Source organism: Nycticebus coucang, chromosome 4 (genome assembly GCF_027406575.1).
Source record: "Nycticebus coucang isolate mNycCou1 chromosome 4, mNycCou1.pri, whole genome shotgun sequence".
Classification (NCBI taxonomy): domain Eukaryota; kingdom Metazoa; phylum Chordata; class Mammalia; order Primates; family Lorisidae; genus Nycticebus; species Nycticebus coucang.
Window position 1 is genome coordinate 111,418,749 of NC_069783.1, and position 25,554 is coordinate 111,444,302.

Consider the following 25,554-nt stretch of genomic DNA (forward strand, 5'->3'; position numbering starts at 1 on the left):
TGGATATAAGACTACAGAATGGGAGCATTGGTCACTGCTCATCTATCATGGGCTAATTCAGGGCATTCAGTGGTATAGTGTTTACAAAGCCCTGGGCATGGTGCCTGGGATGGGGCTGTCCCCATGGACATCCCTGCAGGTTACATTACTGGTGTTGCTTTCCTCTTCATCGTCATCCCCAGGACTTCCGAGGGGCTGGGGACCTGCCAACATAAAATGTACAGCAGGGTGTCAAGTAACCACTTGGGAAACACAGTCTCGGTCTCTGTGAGGATTTTCTCCCCTACACCACATCCTTATTGGTGGGGCTTCTCTCAGGATTCAGGGGACCCATGGGGTGGGGAAGGCCCTGAGTGCAGCTTGGCTATTGTCCCTGCTTTGCATGTGGGGAGCTGCATCCATTGGCTGCGTTGGCTTGCAGGCTACACCCCAGGTTCACAGAGCCCCCACTGGCCTAGATCCAGCAGCCAGTCAATGGGTGCTGGCCCACATGGCTGCTGCTGTCATTGGGAGGAGGGGCCGCAGCCCGGGAGGAGGGGCCGCAGCCCAGGTGGGGATGCCAAGCTCCCTGTGATTGCATAGCCTCAGACCCTGTCCCTGGGTGTTGGATCCTGGAAGCCCGGGAAGTCTGAACAGTGGAGAGAGCATGTGGGTGTGCAGACCCTCCCCCCGCCAGGAATTTCTAATGTCTTCTTCCTTCCCTCCTTCTCTGGGTCCCATTACCACTGCCCTGCCACCCCCACCCCCTCAAGGCACATGTGGAGAAGGGACAACCGGAGAACCCCTCTGCCCCAGTTCCTACCTGCTGAGCCAGTTCAAAAAAGGCATCACTTGTCAGGGCAGGAGATGTGCCCCTCCCACTAGGTTGTGTAAGGGTGGAGTCTGAGTGTTTAAGGTGAGTAGTTGGTGTGAGGATTCTGGACTTCCTGTTGAGAATTGAGAATTGGCTCTGCCCCCTTGCCATGTCCTCTTACAGAACACTAGAGGATGCGATTCCTGGGGAGGAGAGAGCAGGTCCCAGCAGGAGGTTCTGGAGTAGAGACAGCAGTCATGAGAGCCCACAGCCACCCGCAGTGCAGTGGTTAGACCTTGCCTCTGTGTCCTTGCAGTCTGCAGGATCCCCGTGAGGGGGGCCCCGTGTGGTGGGCAGGCATCCGGTCCTGGCAGGGAGAAAGGGGGCTCTCTCTCTCTTTCGCCCTTACCCCTTCCTTTTCCATTTGCTTGGAGTTCTCTCTCCCTGGTTTGGAAATTGGTGCAACTGTGCCCTGGTACACATAAAAAGGCATTTGGGGTTTATTTTTATTTCACTTGGCTCAGTAGGATGGAAAGATGGTCTGGTTTGGCAGCTGTCTGTAGGGAGGACCTTGGGGTGGCCAAGAAAATCAGTGTGCACCTTAAAAGAAATCAGGCAGGACAGAAAGGAAGTTGGGAGGTGGTGCTGGGAGGAATTGGCTGTTCACACTTCCTCTGTCTCTGTAAGGTGTGGCCTGGGGGCCTAGAGTGACAAGGCTGAGTGAGGAGGCGCCCCTGGGACTCTCTGACCTGCCCTAGAGCACAGGCTGGTGCTCCTTCCACCAAGGGGCTTTTGGCAGTGCTACAGCCACAAGTAGGCAGGCCTGGGGCTCCTGGGAATTGGGGGCATCTCACACCTCTCCATTTTATAGACTTGGAGACTGAGGCTTAGAGAGGTGGTCTGAACTTTTTCAGGGGCAAGGCAGGACTGGGGTGTGTCCCAAGATTCCCCAGTGTATACCTGCCTGAGGCTCAGCTGGACACCTCACTCTGGCCCAGGTGGCTTCTGCCCCTCTTACGTACCCTGCCAGGTGCCGTCCTAAGTGCAGTCTCCCAGCCCCTGGCTCTAGCATAAGCACACTGAATACCCCTGTTTTTTCAAAGTGAAGAAATCAGCACAGAGAGGTTAGGACCCTCATCCAAGGTCATATACCACCAAATATGAGAGGCACAAGTCATACTCAGGGCACCTGACACCAGCACTCGTTGACCCCAGCTCCCCAGGTCCCAGGCTGCAGGCCCCAGTCATAACAGCTGTCCTTGGCCTCCCAGTTGTCTACAGTTTCCCCTCCTCTTCTCCCCCAGTTCCTGCTGAGCCCAGGTGCACAGATTCACCTGCCTCACCGAGTTCTTCTTTCCTCTCTTCCCTGCCCTCCCCTTGGGGCCTGACAGCAGCAGCAACAGCAGCAGCAGCAGCAGCAGCAGCAGCAGATGCCCCGGAGCAGCCAGGAGGAAAAAGATGAGAAGGAGAAGGAGGCCGAGAAGGAGGAGGAGAAGCCGGAGGTGGAGAACGACAAGGAAGAGCTAATCAAGTAAGGCCCCCAGCCCTGCACTCAGAGCACACTCAGCCGTGGGGGACCAGCACTGGGGTGGTGAAGGCCAGGATCAACTGTCTGTCCCTGACAGCCCCTCCTGGAAGCCTCCAGCTCCTCCTTCCTCCCCCACCTGCCCTTTCTTTCTCAAGCCCTCTGGAGATGGTAGAAGCAGATAGCTCATTGGAGCTCCACTCTTAAGCTAATAAATCCAGGCAATGACTTTGGAACTTTCAGCCTCCCCCTCCCTGCTGAGTCTCCTGAGGCACCAGGAGTGGGGGATCGGAGCAGCTTCTAGAAAGACTAGGTGTGCCGGCAGCGCTCACCTTTTAGAATTATGGATGTCTGCGTGAATTCTTGCAGATCAAGGCTTGGCCTCGCCTCAGGGTGTGACAGCTTCCAGTGCCTCCAGGGGCCGAGGGAACATAGCCAGCTGGAGGGAGGGGGTGGCACGACTTAGCGCCAGGTACCAGTAATGGGCTCAGGAATGTGGCTTCAGAGAACATCTGGCTTCGTTACCCTGTCTCCCAGACGCTTCCAGCCGGGGCCTTTCAGGAAGATGAATGGGAGGGCGGAGGTGATAAATCCCAGCAGCCTGCAGCAAACTCTCTGAGAAAGCCCCCAGCTCCACCCCCCACCTCTGCTAGCCTGCAAAGACCAGCAGGAGGGCTTCCTCCCATACATTCCTCAGGGCACAGTGTCCCAGCTAATACTGAAAGCAAAAGTATTGCGGAAAGCAGAAGTATTGCACTTTATGCAGAGCCGCTCTCCTCTTTTGCAGTTAAAATGGCCTTGTAGATTGCTACTGGCCCATGCCCATGTTCAATTCTTCGGATAGTCTTGCCGATGGATAGTGGGCGATCTCACTATTTGGTGTGTAAAATGGTCTTGCAGACAGCCATTGGCCCATCCCCCTCCGGCTATGAATAAAGTCGCCTTGCAGTTGAGCTCCGCACCTGCACCTCCCATTTGGGGGTAAAACTTCCCTGCTACCTGACGAGGTGAATGAAGTGGTGATAGTGCAGCACACACCTCCCTTGGGTAAATAAAAGGACGCGCAGGTAACTGCCAGCTGTGCTTCTGGTTCCCTGGAAGGGAGGACCCTTGCCACCAGCCAGCCTTACCTCAGGCTCACCTACAGTCTGGCATCTGGTCAGTACATGACAGCAGCAGCCAGAGTGGAGCAGAATAAGCTGGAGAAGAGATCTGTCCAGTAGCTCAGGTCCATCCTGTCTCCCCTCTGTGGCCTTCAGGGAAAAGACGGACGACACCTCAGGGGAAGACAACGACGAGAAGGAGGCAGTGGCTTCCAAAGGCCGCAAAACCGCCAACAGCCAGGGCCGGCGCAAAGGCCGCATCACCCGCTCCATGGCCAACGAGGCCAACAGTGAGGAGGCTGTCACCCCACAGCAGAGTGCCGAGCTAGGTGAGCTCGTGGTGGGGGCATGAGGAGGAGGGCAGGGTGGAGGCTGGAGCCGCAGCCGGCTTTGCTTGTGTGGGTGCTTTGTGAGATTTGGGTTAATTGGCGGCACCTGAGTATGCTGTGTGATTTTTTCCCCCCCACCCCCGCCCACTGTGCCCCCCTTGTGAGTTCCTCAACGTCTTTGTGCCTCTGTGTTCTCATCTGCACAGTAGGAGAAATCAGTGGCTACCTCTGACCATGAGGGGGAAGGGTTTTAGTAACTTTCCATGTGGAAGAGCCTGGAACAATGTCTGTGCTGTGGGAAGAGCACAGTGGCTTCAACCACTGTGATTTCAGAGCTGAGAGATGTCACATAAAAATCCAGATCACCAGGGCGGCGCCTGTGGCTCAGTGAGTAGGGCGCCGGCCCCATATACCGAGGGTGGCGGGTTCAAACCCGGCCCTGGCTAAACTGCAATCAAAAAATAGCTGGGCGTTGTGGCGGGCGCCTGTAGTCCCAGCTACTCGGGAGGCTGAGGCAGGAGAATCGCTTAAGCCCAGGAGTTGGAGGTTGCTGTGAGCTGTGTGAGGCCACGGCACTCTACCGAGGGCAATAAAGTGAAACTCTTGTCTCTACAAAAAAAAAAAAAATCCAGATCACCAGCTCTGGTTGTTTTGTCAGTTTTTAAATCAGAAGCCTCAGTGTTTCCTGGACATAGCAGCTGTTGGGAGCTGAGTGGCCTCCGCCCTTTCTTAGAAGGGTGAAGTGGGTTCTAACTGTCCCCCACTCTGGCCCTAGGGGGCATCTGGGTTTGTACCTTCACCCCTGTGGGTCTCAGTTTCCCTTTCTGCTTGGAAAGGCATTCACCCTCTGGTTAATGCTTCCCTCCCAAGAAAAGGGGAGAAAAGAGGAATTGAATAGCAGTTCCCAAGTTTAGCCACAGGGGGCAGCCGTGTGTGTCTGTCGTCTCTTTACCTATTTTAGCTATTGGTGGGGAGGCCCTCCAACCTCTGTGGGAACCCAGCTAGGGTTCATTCCTGGGGTGGAGTTGGCAGAGATGATGCTTTATCTCTCACAGATGTCCCCTCTTTCCCAGGGTCTGGGCCAGGCACCTGCCCTCTCTTCCAAGGAGAGGTAGTTTGGACCCATTTCATAAATGGCTGCTTGAAGTTTAGAGAAGGGATGTTGTATCCCAAAAGCCACAGAGTTAGTTGGGATTCTGACCCACCCCTACTGGCCACAAACCCTGTGCAGCTCCCATAGGTATTTGCTGCTGCTCCTTGGTGGTGGCGTAGTACCTGGAGGCTCAGGGCAGAAGTGTAGGGCGGAAGCACTTTCTGCAAAAGCATGTTGATACCTACTTCTGGGGGCAGTCCTCTCAGACCCAGGGAGGGCTTCCATGTGAAAAGCACAGCCCTAAAGAAAGGGAGGAGGAGCTGGTGAGATCCTGGAGAGGCCCAGGCCCTGGGAACAGGGGTCTGAGGGCTGCCTGTGGGGGTGGGACCCTCTCCCCTCTCCCTCCTGCTGGAATCTTCCTGTCCTGTTCAGCAAGGCTCTGTTGAGCACCCACTTAAGCCTGGTGCTGAGTTCATGAAGCCAGCAGCTCTCATGCCCACCCCTGATGTAGATCTTAAAGGAACTCAAAAGCAAGGACCAGGATTCATATCTAGGGGGCTCGGAGGACAGACTGATACTTAGTGTCACAGCAGCCATGTGGACACCTGCACTTGACCCCAAGGATGTGTACCTTGTGAATAACAGGATGACTAGGGGGGCATGATGGTTACCCTCCAGAGCAAGAGTTTTCTACCAGGGCGGTTTTATCTCCCAGAGGCCTTTGGCAATATCTAGACACAATCTTGAACATCCTCAATGCACAGGGCAGCCCTACAGCAAAGAACAGACTGTATGTGACCTGTAGCTCCTGCTCCCCCACACTGTCACCGTATCCCTGCGGGTGGTCCCCCTTCCCAGGCAAGTGCTCACAGGCAGCTGTCACCTCTGAACCTCAGTTTCCCTGCCTGTAGAATGGGGTGACTTCAGATCCTGCATCTCTGTGGGTCACATAGAGATTGGCCCCAAGTGACTCATGTGGATCTGCTCAGCACAGAGCTTAAGAGTCAGGTGTTGCTCCATGGCCTCCCCTCATGGCTCAGAGCTTGGAGTGATGCTCTTGAGGCCCCATCCACTCCTGCAGCTCCGAGGGGAGAGGAGTCTTCTGTGCAGACAAGGTGCCTCCCCTCCCTGCTGCCTCCAGTAGCCTTGTGTCTTCCTTTGCAGCCTCGATGGAGATGAACGAGAGCTCTCGCTGGACTGAAGAAGAAATGGAAACAGCCAAGAAAGGTGAGGGACACTGGGCAGCTTAGGCACCCTTGTCTGCATCCTGGGTGCCTGCAGCTCATGTGGAGGGGAGGTCATTGATCCTAGGGACTGGAGTGATGTCTTCAGCAGTGGGCTCTGATTCCAAGACTCTTGGATTGGTCGCTTGTCCCTGGAGCCTCAGTTTTTTTACCTTCCAGAAGTTGGGTATGTGTGGCAGTACTGTCAGGCTCACCTGTGTGACATGGGGGCAAGGCTTAGGGACACCCACCTCATGCTGTGCATGTGGTCGGTCAATGACCTCTGCATGACTTCTGTGGTCAGCACCTTTTAGCCCTGTGGACAGAGTGGTGGCAGCCTACCTGGATGCTTCGGGGCAGTTAGAGCTTGCTGGCAGCCACCTCAGTGGGGTCATGGGGTTAGTGATACCTGCAAGGCAAGCCAGTCCTTGTGCAGAGCCCTGAAGGCCCCTATCCCAGGCTCAGGCATGCTGGGGGCTCTGGAAATCCATCTTAGGTTCGAGCATCTTGATCCAGATGACGGGGTCCAGACTGGCTGGGCATGTCTGGACTGTCTGTATTCATTGTAGGAATGTCCCATGTGATAGGTCCTGCGATGGAACTTTGGCTTTGCAGGGAGCCTACAGGCATGGGTGCTGTTGTAAGAAGCCATTACCAGCACGCAATAGGGGGGCAGCTGGGGTCTAGCACCTCTCAGTTGTGGCTTGGGTGGCGGAGGCCGCGTGCCATGATAGTGTGTTGCATGCGACTGACCCCACCATCCCCCTGGAAGTCATAGGCATGCTCACCAGAGCCCAGGTAGCGTGCCCTTCACTCCCAGCTCAGTGACCTATATCCCCAGGCTTTAGTTTGCTCATCTCTAAAGTGGGAGGTCATCAAGTTGGTTCTGAGGAATCAGGTATACAGATGTTGAGGGGAATTGGTGTGAATTGCTCTGCTCCCTTGACTGTGCCCTGCACAGGGGCAGTTGGACCTAGAGTTGTGTACCAGCTCCCACTATGGGTGCCCCTTCTCATCTCTCTTGTCCCTAAGAGAAGGGCCTGTCCCTGCCCTGTCCCTGTTTATGGCCTAGGAACCCTGAGCTGCAGAAGCCCCATATCCTGGAGCTGCTGCGCAGGGCGGGGAGCGAGCCTGGGCCTCCTGGTTCTCTGTCCCTGCGGCCTTGCCAGAGCCCAGGTCCTATCTCTGATGTATGGTTTCTTTGTGCAAAAAGCTTGAGCTGAGCTCAGCATCTGTTGCTCAGTGGCTAGGGCACCAGCCACATACACTGGAGCTGGAGGTTTGAATCCAGCTGGGCCTGCCAAACAACAATGATAACTACAACCAAAAAATAGCCGGGCATTGTTGCAGGTGTCTGTAGTCCCAGCTAAATGGGAGGCTGAGGCAAGAGAATCGCTTAAACCCAAGGATTTAAGCTGTGAGCTGTGACATCATGGCACTCTGCCCAGGGGGACAGTTTGAAACTGTCTCAAAAAAAAAAGCTTGAGGCGATATCTCCCAGAGGGAGCAAACAGTCTTTATAGTGAAGGTCCAGGCACATTAGGGTAGGGTGTCTGAGAACAGCCCAGACCACAGTGCTGTCTAGGCCCTGTCCCACCCTCCACCTGGCTGGAGGGGTCTCTGAAGGTCCTGTGCATTGGGGGCTGGGTTTCAGAGACTGCCCGGGAGCAGCCACAGACCTGAGAAGGCCTTCTACACCCCCTGCCTGTCATCCTGGGACCCTGCCACTTGTCCTCAGGGCTCCTGCCTGGGCCCTGGGCCTCTCCCCCACAACCTCTCTTCTCCAAAGCCCCTAGGCTAGGGTGGGCCTGGAGCAAGGACCGGGAGGAACCGTGCCATCATTTAGCCACTCGTGTCCTCCAGCAGGTAGGAAGTGTGTCTCCAGTGCATCTAAGGAGCCCTCAACAGGGTGTAGGGGTGCCGTCAGCCCAAAAGGAGGCCCTGCTGTTGTGTTGTTTCTCTGTCTTTTGTGCCCACTTTGTGGTTTCTGGTGTAGATGTCACTGATGGCTTTAAAAGAGGCTTTATTGAAATTGGGTGATCCCCCCCACACGCTTTTATTAAATTTTGATATAATACACATAAAATTTAAGGGAAGAGTTAAGTGGCATCAAGTACATCCATGGTCAGCCATGGTGTTGTGCAACCCTCCCCCCATCTGGTTCCAGACTTTTATCAGCCCAGGCGGAAATCCCGCCCACACCCATTAGTGTTGTTCCCCGCCCCCCACCCCACCCCCCCAACGCCAGCGGCTGGCGACGGCTAATGCACTTTCTGTCTCTGCGGGTTTGTCTGTCCTGGACGTTTCATGTGGATGGAATCCTACAGTCTGAGGCCTTTGTGTCTGGCTTCTCTCACTTACTATGAAGTGCTTGAGGTTTATATGGCTGAATAATACTCTGTCGTGTGCACATGTCTGATGATGGATATGCAGGTTGTTTCTGTGTGTGCTTATTTGAAACATTCATGTCAAAGTACAAGTCTTTGAATCACATGTGGGTCCTCAGGATCTCAGCCTGTCAGCCAGGAACTGCCCCAGGGACCCACCCATTGGAGGACTCAGCATGGGTGTTCCATGGCCCCTCAGTCCCCTCTTGTGTGTCTCCTCTTGTCACCACAGCTCCATCCCTAGCACTCTCCCTGTTGCCTGGGAACCAGGAGTCATTGGCTGCCCTCTCTCTTCTCTTCTAGAAGGGCAGATCCGGAGGTTGGGTGATTGGGGGGATGACTCACCAGTAGAGACGGGAGTGTGCCCCACCTTCTCAAGGTTGGGTCCTCAGCAACTGCAGTGAGCTCATTCTAGGTCCTGCCCACAAAGATGGCAGCAGAAAGTCCCCTGGGGGCTGTGCTGCTGAGGCTCTGCCTAGTGACATTTGTAATAATGCTGGGAGAGCTCATCTGCCATGAATTACAGCTTTCTGGACAATTACCGCTCAGGGTGGCTGCTAATGGCTGTGTGTTCCAGGCAGGGGCAACAGGGCCTGAGGGCGGTGAGGCAGGTGTTGGTAGGTGGGGGTGGGGAAGCTAGGAATGTTCCAGAGCTCCCTGCTAAGCTCTCAGAAACCTAGAGTTAGGAAGAAGAGCTAAGAACTGGCTATGCCTGAGTGAGGTAGGTGGCTTCCACCCATCACTTCAGTGACATTAGGCCAACCCTCGAGTGAGGCAAGGGGTGATCAGGGAGCTCAGGCAGGTAAGCAGCCAGGTGTCCCCCTGGGCATTCAGACCACTGAGCCAGCCTAAAACATCTGGGAAGACTCTAGCAGCCTGTCCTTGACAGATGAGCTGCAGCACCCTTCCACCCCCATCCCACCCTATAGAGAAACCAGGTCTCACCTCTAAATCAGTGATTTTTCAACTAGTGTGCTGTGAGAGGATCTTAGGGGTGTGCCATGAAAATTTTTAAAATCATTAAACTATTTTCGAAAGAAGTTCAAAGCACAGTAAGTATAGTCTTTTTTTTTTTTTTTAATCTTTTTTTTTCTTTTGCGACAGTCTCACTTGGTCACCCTGGGTAGATTGCCATGGTGTCATAGGGTTCAAGTGATCCTTTGCCTCAGCCTCCCAAGTAAGCTGGGATTATAGACGCCTGCCAAAACACTCGGCTATTTTTAGAGATGGGTGTCTTGCTCTTGCTCAGGCTGGTCTCAAACTCATAAGCCCAGGCAATCCACCTGCCTCGGCCTCCCAAGTGCTGGGATTACAGGCATGAGCCACAGCATCCGGCCTTTTCTACTTTTTTGATCAAGATAATTTAAGTGTGCCACAGAAGTTTAATCATATATAGGTTCAAGTGTACCATGAGATAAAAAAGGTTGGAAAACACTTGTTCTAGATGTTTTAGTTCTGTAACCTCAGTTAAGTCTGCCTAGGCCTCAGTTTCTTCATCTGTACAGTGGGAATTAAAGGAGTACCCACTATATAAATTTCCCATGGCTGTCATAATAAGGGGCCACAAACTGGTGGCTTAAAACAACAGCAATTTATTCCCTCCCTGTTCTAAAGGCCAGAAGTCCAAATTCAAGGTATCAGTGGAGCTGTGCTCCCTCCAGGGGCTCTAGGGGAAACTTCTTCCTCGCCTCCTCCAGCCTCCAGTGGCTGCTGGCAACCCTTTGCTTCTCTTCACACGTGGCCTTCGTCCTGTGTGTCCCTGTCCAGACTTCCTTCTTCTTGTAAGGACTCACCTCAATCTAGTACAGTGGTTCTCAACCTTCCTAATGACGTGGCCCTTTAATACAGTTCCTGTGGGTCACGACCCACAGGTTGAGAACTGCTGATCTAGTAGCACACATGCAAAGACCTTTTTTTTTTTTTTTTGGTTTTTGGCTGGGGCTGGGTTTGAACTCGCCACCTCCGGCATATGGGACCGGCACCCTACTCCTTGAGGCACAGGTGCCACCCACAAAGACCTTTTTAAAAGTAAGATTCCACTCACAGGTTCTGTTGTACAGGAGACTTTAGGGGTACAGGCAATCCTGGGTTGTGAACAGAATAGGTTCTGTAGGTTTTTTTTTTTTTTTTTTTTTTCTTGAGAGAGAGCCTCAAGCTGTTGTCCTGGGTAGAGGGCTGTGGCGTCCCAGCTCACAGCAGCCTCCAACTCTTGGGCTTAAGCGATTCTCTTGCCTCAGCTTCCCGAGTAGCTGGGACCACAGGCGCCCACCACAACACCCGGCTATTTTTTTGCAGATTTTGGCTGGGGCCGGGTTTGAACCCACCACTTCCAGCATATGGGGCCAGCGCCCTACTCCTTGAGCCACAGGCACTGCCCGCCAGCTATTTTTTTGTTGCAGTTTCCACTGCTATTTTATCTGGCCGGGGCCAGGCTTGAACCTGCCACCCTTGGTATATGGGGCCGGCACCCTACCCACTGAGCCACAGGCGCCACCCCCATAAGTTGAATTTGTATGTAAGTTGAAACAGTTGCATTTACCTATCATCTGTAATATCTTCTGTTCATAAGTACAAGTTGCATGTCAGTTCGATGTTTGTAACTTGGGGACTTACTGAAATAGTTTCTGTCATAAGTTGGGAGTTGTGTGTAAGTCAGATGTTTGTAACTTAGGGACTGCCTGTACACTGTTCAACCCTGTACACCCACTGAGTAAACAGAAGCACTTCAGGCAGCAATGCCTTGGGTGTGCTGAGTTCCCTGTCCCCATTTGTGGCCACAGCCAGCTCCTTAGCCCTATGACCTGGGCCTAGCCCATCATTATTTCTCCCTCATTTTCCCTTATTCCCTAAAATGAGTCTGGGATATTTTAGGGTACCTCCCAGGGGTACCTTAGGGTAGAACAAGCTATGTATGTGCAGCTTTTGGGTATGTAGTAAGTGCTCAGAAGTGGCAAGCCTCTGTGGTTCAGCACACAGACTCTGAAACTTCTTCCTGAGCTTGGGTCCTGGCCTGGTACAAGTGCCTGCCCTGCTGGGCCTCAGCCCGCCTCTGTACATGGGGATGTCAGTTGCAGCTAAGTCACATGTACCATGATAGCTGGAAGGAGTTCTGTGGTGCTGGGGGTCCACCTGGTCAGAGGGCTCCCTGAGCAAGGGGCCACTGGGCTAACATCCAAAGCATGAAATAATAATGAAGCATACCTTGCTTGGTGTCTGTGGCTCAAGCAGCAAAGGTGCCAGCCACATACACCTGAGCTGGCGGGTTCAAATCCAGCCCAGGTCCCCCAAACAACAATGATGGCTGCAACCAAAAAATAGCCGGGTGTTGTGGTGGGTGCCTGTAGTCCCAGCTACTTGGGAGGTGGAGGCAGGAGAATCGCTTGAGCCCAGGAGTTGGAGGTTGCTGTGAGCTGTAATGCCACGGCCCTCTGGCCAGGGCGACAGCTTGAGGCTCTGTCTCAAAAAAAAAAAAAAAAATTATACCAAGTAACACTATGGCACACTTCCTGGGTGCTAGGAACTGCTTGATGCTACATGTATGAAGTCACTTTATCTCTTCCAACCTTATGAAGCAGGTGCTACTATTAGTTTATTCAAGTGAGGAAACCAAGGCACAGAGAGGTTTAGTGAGCTGCTCAAGGTCACACAGCTGTGAAGCAGTCAAGCTAGGATTTGAACCCAGGTGCTCTTATTGCCATGTAGGAACGGGGCTGGTGTGAGGATTGAATGACTTAGTCCAGCAACCTATTATTGACCAGCTAATAAAGGAGGAAAGGTATCTGAGCAGAGGAAACAGCGTGTGCAAAGGCCCTGTAACAGGGCAGTGTGGTCCCATGAGAAGCTATTGAAACCTGAGGTTGGGGTTGGGAAGAGAGAGGCAGAGAGTAGAGGGACCTTGCTCTAAGAACTTGGCCTAGATGGGGTGGAAGAGGGGCTGGGGACACGATGGCCATAGGATCCCAGGTAGGCAGGTTCCTGCCTTCCCTGTTTATGTGCAGGAGGTCATGGGTACCTGCCCTGGGCTTCTGCAGATTGGAGACAGCACATGCAGGGGGCAGCCCAGGGAATCTGGCTGCCTGTTCTGGGCCCAGTGCCATACCAAGAGGGAAAGGCAGGGCTGGGCAGGCTGGGCTGGGGTGAGGGACTCAGTTTCCCTGGGAAAGGTCAGCATGACTGCAGCCTCTCTGGGCCTCCAGCCCCCTTCTCTAGCAGGCAGAGAATCTGGGGAGGCAGAGTGGAAGGCCCTGGCCCATCTCTAGGTGCCAATCCTTCCCTGGCTTCCAGGGCCTGCCTGGGGAGGGGAGAAGACAGGTGAGCGGCCCACAGGGGAAGGGGATTGCAGGGGTCAGGCCCTGGTGGCCCCCCAGTGAGCCAGGCCTGCTCTGCCTGGTGGCCTCAACACTCAAGGGAGTTGGGGAGGGACCGTGGGCACCGTGCTCAGGGCTGGCTTAATTGGCTTTTACGGATGAAGAGTCTAAGATACAAGGAGGGGGAGGTGTGATTCCCCCAGCCTCGGAGCCTGGAGGATCAGAACTTCCTGACAATCACCCGTCATCAAAGTCTGGCCCTGTGCCTGCTGTGGGCACCCCAGAAGAGGAGTATCCTGTGTGTATGCTGAGGCTCGCAGTGGGTTGGTGTGGTCCAGTGGTCAGCACACAAGCTTGGAGGCTGGCACGAGGGGCGTAGGTGTCAGGGTGGAAGCAGGGCCAGCACCCAGGCTGGATACCTGAGGGGCTCGTGGTACAGACGGAGATGGGGCAGCGCCCCAGGGCTAGCATTCTCAGGGACTGTTTCCACTCATGGGTTGGAGAGAGACTACTACAGAGGGAGGGCATGTGTTGAGGGCTTACTGTCCTTTCAACCAGACATTTGGGAACTAGTCTGTTAGTCTGGGTTTCTGCATGAACCAGGGATACAGCCAGACACAGGGCAGGGCCTAGGAGACCATTCTGTCTCCCATGTCAGCACCCTTGAAGATTAGGAAAGGCATCTTCCAGCCCACCTTCACTCCTGGGAGAAAATCCACAAATTGGCGTCCATATCAGATCTGACTCAGGTTAAGAGACACCTGGCAGTTGACACGGCAGGTAGTAATGATGCCTAATCATGTGGCTGGTGCTCCCCAGTATGTGTGCACACACATGCAAGCATCCACACGGCTTGTGATTTGCCTCTGAGAAAGCCGAGGAGGCCTGAGTGGGGAGCCTGTGCCCATGCAGCACACTGTGGTGGCCGAGGGGAGGACTGTCCGACCCCTCAGCCAGGTGGCTTCCTACTTAACTACCTCTGCTGTGTAGGAAGACATGGCACTCACCGAAGGGCCTAGCATGGCATGTCCCCAGAGTGGGAGGTGAGGCAGTGCTGGATTGTTTGCAGGTGACTTTCCTCTATTTCATCTTAAATGAGTATGTTGTATCATGAGAAGACATAGCTGCTACACGTCATAGCTCTGATTTACAGGTATAATCACCAGAGCTGATGCTCAAGCAGGGATGAGGGCCTGTAGTAAACAGTGTAGATGGGAAGAAAAAGGAGGTAGGTAAAAGTTCAGGTGTGCTGTTCCCTGGCCCACTTCCTTAGGGGACTCGAGGATGGGAGAATTTGGATAGCCCTGACTGCGGCACGTAGCAGGTACTTGCAAGGTGGCCAGCCTGGTGGCTTTGTCCCTGTGGAAACCACCTAGAGCTTGGGGTTTCCAAATTGAGGAAGTGGCAGGACTCAGGCCTAAGAGGGCTGGATTTTAACTCCCCTGCTTTCGATAGTTGTTTGGGGCAGAAATCTTGAGCTTCTATGGGAAAACGGCGGGTGGGGGTTGTGCACCCCACCACCTGGAAACCTCAGGGCTGGAATGTGGCTACCTAGAGTGGGGAGGGTGAGCATCTTTCTAGGGTGGGAGGCTGGTTTCCAAAAAGAAGACCTGTGACATCCCCAGACACAGATGGTGGTGAGGTGGTGCCCGCAAGCGTGCTGGCTGCTGGTGCAGGTCTGCATGGCCACAAGAGAGCAGCTTAGGGAAGAATTGGGGCAGGTGTGTAGGCCCTGCCTGGGGCCGGTGTGCATGAGCCAAGAGGGCTGGTGCCCAGAGCAGCCAGCAGCAGAGATGACCCTCAGGCACCCACCCCTGCAGCGTCCAGCTCCCCAGCCCCTTCTCCTGGTTCTCTGCTCCAGACCCTGACTCAGACCTCCTGGCTTGACTTCCTGTCTTGGTCAATTTCACTTCCTAGTTCCTGCTTTCTAACTCTTCAGAATGAAACGCCTTCCTTAGAAATTAGAAGTGGGGTCAGGGAATCCTGACCGCAGGACATGTTGGCAGAATCTGCCATCTCAGTCTCACCCAAGTACAGAGAATGAGGGAGACATGCTCCTGGATGTCAAGGGGTCCTCCAGCCTCTATTTGAAGGGGAGGTGGTCAAGGATGGCTTCTCTGAGGAGGTGTCATTTACCCTAAGACTAGAAGGGAGACAAGGCTCATCTGTGAGAAAACTGGGAGGTGGCAAATGCCCTGGGGCTTACTTAGGGGCTCACAGTAAAATGGCTGCTAGGAATGAGCAGAGGAGGGGCTGGGCAGGTGGGTGGCGCTGGCTCCCCAGGGCCTCCTGGGCCAGCTGAGCCCTTTGGATGTTATCCAAACTTCAGGTGGTCACTGGAAGATTTTAAGCAGAGGAGTGACTTGATCGGATTGGCATCCTTAAAAGCTCACTCAGACCTCCCCTGTGGAGAGCCGATTGTGGACGCAGGCACAAAGACCTAGATCCCTGCCGTGGTTGAGATTGGTTGCCCTCCCTGGCATCGAGCTCCAGGACACCTTTTGCGCCCTGGGTTTTCCTGGGCAGGATAGAAAGTCTGAGGGGTTAAAGGGAAAAGCAGGTTAATGATCCCAGAGTCAAGGAAATCAGTCGTGACCTCAATCTGGGCTCCAAAGTTCAGCTCAGTTAACTTTCAACCTCCTGAGAGCCACCTGGGCATTTCCGCAGGTGTTCGTCCAGAGCAGGCTAATATGGCTGTTGGGGGTGTCACGGAGAGGGAAGAAAGAGGTGCTGTTGTTGTCTGAAGACCCTCAGGCAGCAGAGGGCCCTTTGGGGACCTCAAGCCTTCCCCGCACCCCCAAATGATGGAACATCTTATTAGGGAAGAGGCTCTTCAAATCCTAGCTTCCTCTCTGAATGTGAAGCCAGCCCTGCCCACCCACAGTCCTCCATGGAGGGCCCGGCTGCCCTTGGCAGCATCAGGCTGGGTGGGGGGCAGACCACAGGTGGAACTGGCACAGAGAGATGACAGCGGAAGAAGCTGTTTGCTCCCTGTCTGCCGGGGGTGGAGAAGCTCTGTTTTTCTGGAACCCTCATCTGTTCTTACCGCTGCTGACGCCGCCACCGCCGCGGATGGGGAGAGAGGGAGGGGAGCCAGTGCCAAGTTGGCCCGCCCCTTCTGAACCTGGGCCTCTGCCACGCTCCCCCACCCGCCTGCTCCTGGGAGTCTCTGTCTGGAGGTCACATTCAGTCCTGATGCGTCTTGCTGGGTCAGGCAGCAGGAAGATCAGGTCTGAGCCTGGGGGTGCAGCCAGGCTGCTGGGGGACACTGCTACCCTGTGGTGCCTGTGTCTTTGATTGCACTGAGCCTGGGGATCTGGGGGGGTCCTGCCTGGTGCCGCTTGCTGGGTGTCCACACTGGGCACACTGGTGCCGAGGGAGCCATGGAGACTGTGCCCCAGTGATGCCAGGCACAGGGGCGTCCCTCATGCACAACTGACAACTTCCCACTGCCTGCCCCCCACCTCGGGGAAGGGCACCTCAAACGCCTGCTGGAGGCAGCTGGGGGCGGTAGCAGAGGCAGCAGCGGTGCTGGAAGAGCCCTGGGCCACCACAGGCAGGCAGGCAGGCTGCCTCCCCGCCCTTCTCGAGCCAGCCTCCGCCCGCCCGCCCGCCCGCCCTCCCTCCCTCCCTCACTCACTCCCTCCCCGCCTTTGGACGGAGAAGGATGTGAGGCAGCGCCGCCGCCAGCAGCCGCCAGCCAGGAGCCTCGCAGAGCCACCACGGCCGCCGCCGGCCTCCCAGCCCAGCTCTCTTAGCTCCACTCCCGGGAGCATCCTCTCTGCCCTATGTTTCCAGAAAACTTGGCCGAGGGGGAAACGCGGATGAGAGGATGTGAGTGAGTAGCCCCAAGAGGGGATGGGGGGAGCGTGGTGGGTGCTGGTGACAGGGACCGCAACGTGGCTGTTAGAAAATTGTGACTTGTCAGTTCTGGCCCCTGTGGATGTAAATACCCCATCCCCCCATAACCCCTTTTTTCTGTCACTCTGGCTGTAAGGCTTAGGTCGTCCTGGAAGGAGTGGCAGAACCTGAGGTTGCTGGGGGGGAGGGTGGGGGGTGGGCTCAGGATCTCAGCTGCAGGGTACTCCGAGGACAGCTCTTCAGGTGAATGGGGCTTTCCACTGGGTCTGTCTGGGTGGGCTCCGCACTCGGTGGGTATAATGTACCTCTCCCTGCGCCTAGCACTGTCAGCCCCCATCCCCAAGGGCCCTGTGGCCCTTCATGCAGCAGTTAAGGAAACTGAGGTCAGAGAAAAGAAGGCATGGTAGAGCCTGTACAGCCCACTCCATCCAGGGCTTCTGCACAGCTCTGTCCAGCATTCCATTGTAAGCCACGTTTTCAGGAAGGGCTGGGTGACCCCCGCCCCTGAAGCTCTCACTGCTCCCATGAATGGAGTTAATCAGGCCCCCAACCTTACTCCTAGCCATCTCCTTTTTTATTGACTGAGTTTGGAAATGTCACCCTCCCCAGGCCAGGCCAGCCCAGCCTCTGGGGCCCCACCCCACCCATGGCAGCCCCAGAGGGGAGACCCACCCTCTCCCACCCCGTTTTGGGTTTGCGATCCTCTGCCCCAGTGTGTTTGCTGGGAGCTCTTGGCCCGGGCTAGGGAAATATAAATAAACCCACATCCCTATCCGCCAGGTTCTGGAAGTGGCAGCTGCTGCTGGCGCGGGTGGAGGGAAAGGTCAGGGGGCTGGTTACACTTGATCCCACGTCCCAGCCCTCCCCTTCTGTGTCTGTCCTTGAGGAACCCTGGGGAGCTAGCCCGTGGGGCCACATGGTTGTTGTGGCTGCCGCAGGCAAGCAGGTGGCCTGTCAGTCAGCATCACACACACACACACACACACACACACACACCCCATGCCACTGGGGTCTAGAGGGCCAGGAGGGCAAGAAGGCTGCCGCCCCATGCCCACTGTGTCCCCTTGGCATGTTCCCTAAGCGCAAGCAAGTTGGTGTGAGCTGCTGAGCTTCAGCTTACCCCCCTCCCGGGAATGGGGAAACAGTCACAACCCTGACAGCAAGGAGAAGACGGAAGCAAGTCTTTGAAGGGTTTTGAAAACTCCGCGTGTCACTTGGGCATACAACAGATGGGCTTGGCTTGTTGATGTTTTTGCTGCTGTTATTTCTTTTTCATTAGAGCGTCACATGTCGCAGGCAAGCAGCCGGCACGTGTTTGAATGACTGAGTGGATGAATGGATGGATGGATGGATGAATGAATGACAGAAAAGGCTGACACAGACTGTTGCCTCTTGGGTTCCCCCACCTCTGCAAATTTTAGTTGTAGTTTTACTTGCAGCTTGATTTTGATTCAAGGAAAATGGGCTAAAATTTCATCATGGGAAATCTTTCATTAAAGTCATTTCGAGTGCAGCTTGGGCATGGGGGCTGCTGCCCTTGGAAGAGGGCCATTGCCAACATAGCCCCTTGTGGTCAAGAGAGCCTCCACCTCTCCCCCAACCAAGGGCATGTGTACTGGTGCTACCTGCTCAGCCTGGCTGGGACCACACAAGGTCACACCAGGGAGACACAGGGCATGAATATAGGGATGGCCACCTGTGCCCATGTGCACTGGAGGTCGCTGGACAGATGGGTCAGGCCCTGCCTGGATTCCCAGGTGCTGCCTTGAGGTGCAGCAGGGGCTGTGTTACTGCTGAGCCTGGTGTTTGTGGCATTGAAACTGGAACCTGGGGTCCCTGCAGCCTTGGCCTGAGCTGCCAAGAGTGGAGGGAACTTTTTCTGGCCCAGGTGCATTGGGGTGGGGGCTGCTAATTGCTGGAGGGACTCTCCCCATTTCAGGAGATGAGAATCTCTTGGTGGTGGGGGCTAAGAGTCAAGATCTGGGGACATGTCCACTCTCAGCCACCTAACCACACCAGGTGGGCCCTGATTCCAGCGTGTGCCATTAGGTACACACGTGGGTTGGGGCCCTAAATGTGCCCCAGTAAACCTGAGCAAGAGGCTTCTATGCCCAGCTCACCCCCACCTTGACCTCCACCCTCCCAGCTCCTGCTTTCCACTTTCTTTTTCCCTGGCCTGGTGTGGCCGGAAAACATCCCATCTCCTGAGGCCTGTGCAGCTGCGAGTGAGTGTCAGGGCTAGGTCATGACAGCCTGGGCTCTCCTGCCCAGGCAGGAGGTGGAGGGGAGCAGAGCATTGTAGTGGGGGCCTGAGCAGGGTCTGCATCCTAGATTTCAGCGCAAGTCCCCCCACTCCCGCTCCGTAACAGTGGCCTGGGTAGGGCCTGACCTGTCGCTCTTTGTTCCTTGAGCCTATTCCTTTCCTGTGCACCCCAGCCTGGAGCCAAGTGACTAAGAAAGCAGACCCCTCTCGTGGACCCCCACCCTACATGTGGCCCATCACTGCTGTGTCCTTTGGGACTGCCGTTGGGCTGTGAGCCCCAGGCTGAGCATCAGGTCTGCTTTCTGCCTGCCTGGCCCCACCACCCCTCACCTTCCGTCCTCTCCCCTTGCAGGCCTCCTGGAACACGGCCGGAACTGGTCGGCCATTGCCCGGATGGTGGGCTCCAAGACGGTGTCCCAGTGTAAGAACTTCTACTTCAACTACAAGAAGAGGCAGAACCTCGATGAGATCCTACAGCAGCACAAGCTGAAGATGGTGAGTCTCCCATCCCCTGCTGCCTGTGGGGAACAGGGCCCGGGCCCACAGGGGTGTCACACCCGTTGCTTCATTGGGAGTCAGCCTCTTAGGGTCATGCCCAGTAGCCTCCCTGAGATGGCTGCAGGCAGCCGTGCTGCTGTGAGCACTCCTCCTGGTATCAGGGTTGGGTAGAGCTCCCCCAAGCCTCTTGCCAGCTCTGCCTTCCACTTTGTAGTCTCCCAGCATTGGGCCCAGACACCTCTGGGGGCCTCAGCGCCCATTGGGGTGTGGGAGAAGGGGGAGGGGTGGGCCCTGACTCAGCCAGGAATCCTCAGCCTCAGAGCCCTGGAATGAAGCCCTGGGGGGCAGATGAGCTCTGAGCACACAACTCCTAACCCTTGGTTCTTGCAGTCTTGGGGCTGTGAGGCAGAGAGGGCAGGTCTAGGGGAGCTGGTGGCTCAACCGTGGCCTCCTGGAGGGTTCAAGGCAGGCCCGGGAGAGGCCAAGATCTTTCCCTGCTGCAGGAGCACAGAAGGCGCGGGCCTGCCCGACCGAGCGTGTGAGTGGTCTCCCAGGAGCTCTGCTTCCTCCACAGCTGTTTCTGGGAATCCAGGACCTTGGGGGGCGGGCTCTGCTGCCTTTCTCCCTCCCTCCCTCTCTCCTTTCCGTCATTCCCCTCCATCTCTCCTTTTTTCCTCCCTCTTTTCTTTGGACATATTTGCTGAACATCATCCCCAATTTTGGAGTTGGGGAAACTGAGGCTTATCTATGCTTGGAAGCAACTGAACTAGGCTTTGAGCCCATAACTCTGTGCCTCGGCACCCACGCTCTTAATCAGCAGGCCGCATCTTTCCTCATGGTGGCTCCCTCCCCCAGGACTCTCTCCAGCCCCTCCATTGGCTCCTTGTGGCTGGGTTTAAAGTATTTGCAGTGTGTTCTGAACAGGCAATGCCACATTGCTCCTCCGTGTAATCTGCCAGGGGCCAGAGAGGGTGAGCAGGCTGCAATGTCATAGTACAGCAGGCCAGGGTGGCTTCATCCCCCTGAATGTTCCCTGAGCACCTTCCAGAATTTGTAGGCACCCTCCTGCCTTTCTGACTGAGTTCTTACTCAATTGTGAGTGACTGGCTGCCAGTGGCTCTAGGCCTGAGGTGGACACAATCCCACAGATGGGACCCTAGGTTTTGTCCCCAGAGCCCCAAGGCTTCAGGCAGTACCCCCTCATTTTCTGGATTGTGTGGGCCTTCTAGTTTGCATGGGGAGAAACGCTCAGTGTGGGGCTGGGAGGCCTGGCAGGGGGGAACTATGAGCCAATGTCCCTGCCACCCAGATTAGGACTCTGACATAGTCAATATAGGATGATTGGGGTTAAGAGGTTGGTCCCTGGACACCTCCCCAGGCACAAAAGGGTCTTCCTGCCACTTCCACCAACCTCTCCCTCATAGCCCCCTTTTTACCCCACCTGCTGCCAGCTCCTCCCAGGCCCATTCCAGGGCTCCCACGCCATATTCACAGGAAGCTTGTTGCAGGATGACAGGTGTCTCCTCTTGCAGCCTGCCAGCCCCACAACCTGATTTAGCAGGGAAACCACTGTGCCCCCAGGATCCCCAAAAGTGAGAGCATGGGTTGGAGGATCAGGGACTCCAGCAAGGTAAATAGCACAGGTGGCTCAGGGCAAGGGTGGGCCATATCCCAGTTTATCGATTTGGTATTTGGGTGACCTTGGTGGTGGCTTTAGCCTGTCCTAACTCAATTTCCTCATCTGTAAAGTAGGGGAATAATATTACCTATAAGGGACTTGTTGCCTTACAGAGGGCAGGTCAGGAAGGGTCAGTTACCCTGGTTACTACTACTACTGTCATTGTTATTGTTTTGTTTTGAAGCCCCCCCTTTTCTTCTTGGTGTTGCATGAGGCTCCCTCATGAAAAGCGTGAGTAGGAGCAGCTGCAGCATGCTATGGAGTGGGAGCAGGGACAGCAGGCTCTGCCACTTACTAGCTGTGTGGCCTTGGGCAAGTGATATGTCCTCCCTGCCTCAGTTTCCCCACCTGTGAAATGGGGACAATGATGGAACCCACCTCAAAGAGCTATTGTGGGAATGATCTGAGTGTTAAAGTGCTTAGAATGGGGCGCAGCACGTTGAAAGTACTTGGCTAATCAGAGCTGTGACGGTGCTGGTGGTGGCATGCTCACCATGACTGATTCATTCATTTATTCATTAATTTATTCAGGGAGGCCACCAAGAAGGATGGTGCATAGCAGAGCTCTGGGGCTGGCAGGTTTGTACCCCAGCTTTGCTGCTTAGTGACTGGTGCTCAGAGGTACATGGCTTCACCTCTCTAAGTCTCAGTTTCCTTTTCTATAAAATGGGATAAGAATAGGACCCACTGATAGGATTTTTGTGAGGAGCACATGGTTCTTTTGGAAAAGTAGGGTGCTTGCCATGAGGTCAGCATTGGGGAAGTGTGGCACACCCTCCTCAGTGTTACTCAGCAAACCTATATTGAGAGCCTGCACCTGGGGAGCAGTGGCAGATGTCCGGAGGGTTTTCCTGCTGGGCTGAAGAGCAGGGCGTTTCTTTAGTGGACTGTGGGGAGCCATTGAAAGTTCTTGACTGAGAGGCAGCCTACTCAGGGCGGGACTGGAGGTGATTATCCTGATGTCAGTAAAAGTGATTTTGGTCTGCATGAAACAGAGCCAAGGCTGATTAAGGAAGGTAGCTTTCCTGTCCCTCGACTCTGAAGATTCCTGTTACTGAGCTGTTGTCACTGGCAGCCTGTGCAGGAGGCGTGAACAGGAGGGAAACCCTGAGACCAGGCTGGATCCTGAATGACAATGGGTAATTTGGAGTATGGGGTTTGTTCTTGCTCCCAGCACACTGGAAAGGAGCAGACTTACATTGAGCGCTGCAGAAAAAGCACAGTGGACAGATGCAGAGACCCATCAAGGTAGTATAGCTTCAGCTCAGGGCCACCCGTCTTGGGGCTGCCTTAGTGCAGGGGTGAGCTCCCCGCACTGGTATGCAAGTAAGCCTCATAAAGTGCCACTGAACCTGGTGACCTCTGCCTCCACCCCTCCTCTGCACCGTCTAGTCCCAGGGAAGAGGGCAGCTCTCTGGTGAATCCCGAAGCAGTGACGGCCGCTGATGCCTGCTGGCTCAGCCCAGTCTGGGGCACAGGAAGACATGTCACCCTTGGCCAGTGAAGGAAGGAATGGGGAGAGCAGTGACTGAGGGTCAGCGGGTGTCCCCTCCTGCCTTGCACCAGGCCTAGCCTGAATGTGGCCACAGGCGACGTCAGCAGGAAGCAGAATCAGGCGGGCAGGCGGAGCGCATCGCAGAATTATGTAACATTTGGCATCAGTGTCTTCTCCGAGGTTTTTCCCTCCCTCTCCTTATGGCCAAAGGTTACCCTTTTCTCCCATCTGTGGATCTAGGCCCCTGGGGCTCAACTTCCATATTTCTCAGGCTCTATCTGTCTTAGCCCTGGCCTGGCCCTGCCTCAATCTCCTTGTCTGTTCCATCTGAGGCTGCACAGGCCAGCAGAGCGATGATCCAGGCAGGGAAATGATTGAACCTGACCTGCATTTAAATCTGGGCTCAGCTCATGAGCTATGTAGTCTTGGATAAGGGTTTTTGCTTCTCTGAGCTGGTGTTCTTGTCTATCAGGTTCGTTCAGCTAAAGAAGTAGTTACAGAGTGCCTGTTTTGTGCCAGGCACCGTTCCAGGTGTGATGGGAGCACAGCCGAGGACAAACAGATCTCAGCTCTTGAGGAACGAGTTCTAGTGAGGGAGACATGTTAACACACAGACTTTCAGATTGTGGTCTGAAGAGGCAGATGAGAAATATAGTAGGAAGTGGTTGGTGGCGAGGGGTTGCTAATTTTGGCAGGGTAGTCAGGGAAGACCTCTCTGAGGAAGTGACAGCTGAGCACAGCCCTGAAGGAGATGAGGAAGTAATTTACTCAGATATCTAGGTGGAAGGGCAGGGCGTCCAGGCAGAGGAATGGCCAGGGCATTCTGAGTGGGGAGGGCAGTGTATTGGTGGCACTGTGACTGAGCAGTTGGAGAGGTTGGGGGCGAGGGGGCGTCCAGTTCTAGATCACGTAGGGCTGTATAGATCGGGGAGGACTTGGGGTGTTACTCCAGGTGTTGGGGAATCCCTGGAGAGTTTGAAGCAGAGGATGCCATGCCCTGATTCGCAGAGCAGCTATGCAGGCCCAATGAACTGATACTGGGAAACGCCTCACATGTAGCAGGTGCTTAATACATGTTGCTATGATGGATGATAGACATTGGTATCACTGACTTTTCCTGTTCCCTTCGCATCTTCTGATCCTGTGGGGCTGGACCATGTGGGGAAGGATTTGCTATGATTCTAAGGATACTCGCTAAGTCTCCCAGCCTCTCAGACCCAGCTGTGGGGGTGAGGGTTGCTACCATCCTCTCCCAGCCCACCCCCAGCCAGGTCTTGAAGACCCTCCCAGAGAGACCACACATCTCTAGGAGAGTGTGCTTCACAGGCAGGCTGGCAGGAGACCCCTGCTCCCTGTGAGGCCCTACCAAGCCCAGAGCCTCGCCTGAGCCTCTCTCTGCTAAAAATAGATTGGGGAAGCAGGGGAGCCTCAGCCATGCCACAGGACCCACAGGATCGAGCTGGGGGCCCTCCTGGGAAGTGCTCAGGGTTTCAGGAAGGACTGGGGCCAGGCCCAGGATACATGTGGGGCATCCCTACACCAGGCCCTGTGGACTCTCTGCTGGGGTGGGGCTGTGGCCCTCTGGCTGAGCGTTGGTGACGGAAACCGTGACTCATGGGCAAGCAGACATTTCCCTTTTCCTCCTGGCATTCCGAGTGGCTGTGCCCAGAGGACCCCTGTTTGCCAGGAAGAAGGCAGGACAGGAAGTGATCCCAGCTTTGGACTGTGGCGGGCCTGGGGACAGCACAGTTTTGGAGCATGAGACCTCTTTTCACCTCCGTGGGGCCTGTTCCCATCCCCTCTTTCCTCCTGGCCACAGTGAGAGGCTGGAATGGGCAGAGCCTGGATCTGGAGGTGACAGGGCATCTGCCCCAGAGAGCGGGCTTTGCACATCCTCATGTAGGGTGGCTTTTTTCTAGAACCCGGAGGACTAGTGCACAGGGGCTGAATTAGCTTCCCGTGACTACTTTAACCAAATGCCACAAACCAGGGGGCTTAAAACAATGACAACTGATTCTCTTACAATTCTGGAGTCCGAAAGTCTGAAATCAAGGTGTCCACGGGGCCCTCCTTGTCCACAAGGCCCTAGCAGAGCCACTTTCATCCTTCGCTGATTGCTGGCTTCCTTGGCTTACTGAGGTTGCGTGGTCCTCCCTATGTTTGTATTTCTCTCCTCATGTGAGGACGTCAGTCACATTAGATTTAGGGCCCACCCCAGTCCAGTATGACCTCATCTTAACTGAATACATCTGCAAGATCTCATTTCTAAATTAGGTCACATTCTGAAGTTCCAGTTGACCATGAATGGGGGGGTGTGTGTGTGCACTGTCCAACCCAATGCAAGGGTCTTCGCTGAGTGCTCCTGTCACCTCTGGGTATGTTGTAGGCTCTGTCACTTTGTCTCAGAGACTCCAGAGGGCTCAGGCTGCAGCCCCCTGTCACACCAGATGGAGCAGACACCCTCTTAGGGTCTATCCATGCCCCCAGTCCTGGGAGTCACTAGTCACCTCAAGACCCTCAGGAAATGCTGCCCCCCTTCCTGCCCCCATGCACCCACTCTTTCTCTGCTGGCCAGGTCTTCAAGCCCACTGAGGCAGCCAGTTCACAGTTGCTCAGCAAATCAGTCGACAAAGGCTTTCAGAGTCTCTGCCAGGCTCGGTGTGGGGAATAAAGAGACACCCAGCCCAGTGAAGTACAGAGATAGTTGTCCATGAGCAACCTGATGCGAGCTTGGGGTCCCAGGGAACAGGGTGGAGCATGGGGCGATGAAAGCTGTACGGTGTGGGCCTCTTCCCCTATAGGGCATTTGTGCTGGGTCCCCCTACACCTGCTCTGGCCGGTTCCCTCTCCTTGTCAGGTCTGGGCTCATATGTCACCTCCTTGTAGAAGCCTTTTCTGTGCAGAGGAGCCCCCCACCCCTGGACTGCCCTGCCCCTTCCTTGTCAGCAGCTAAGTCTGTCTTTTTATGTTGTGTGTTGCTGAGGCGACAAGACCTTGTC

At 55.1% G+C, this 25,554-nt stretch overlaps 1 protein-coding gene across 31 annotated transcripts in view; it reads left to right on the forward strand.

Annotated features, from left to right (window-relative positions):
• NCOR2 (nuclear receptor corepressor 2) overlaps window positions 1-25,554 on the forward strand; it is a 207,399-nt gene that overhangs the window by 138,348 nt on the left and 43,497 nt on the right. For 29 of the 31 annotated variants that reach the window (XM_053590060.1, XM_053590081.1, XM_053590083.1 and 26 more), the window contains 4 exons: window positions 2,185-2,324; window positions 3,578-3,750; window positions 6,008-6,070; window positions 19,237-19,379. In XM_053590060.1, coding sequence (XP_053446035.1) covers window positions 2,185-2,324; window positions 3,578-3,750; window positions 6,008-6,070; window positions 19,237-19,379 — 519 coding nt within the window. The remainder of the gene's footprint in view (window positions 1-2,184; window positions 2,325-3,577; window positions 3,751-6,007; window positions 6,071-19,236; window positions 19,380-25,554) is intronic. The other 2 variants (XM_053590068.1, XM_053590070.1) reach the window with 2 other exon arrangements.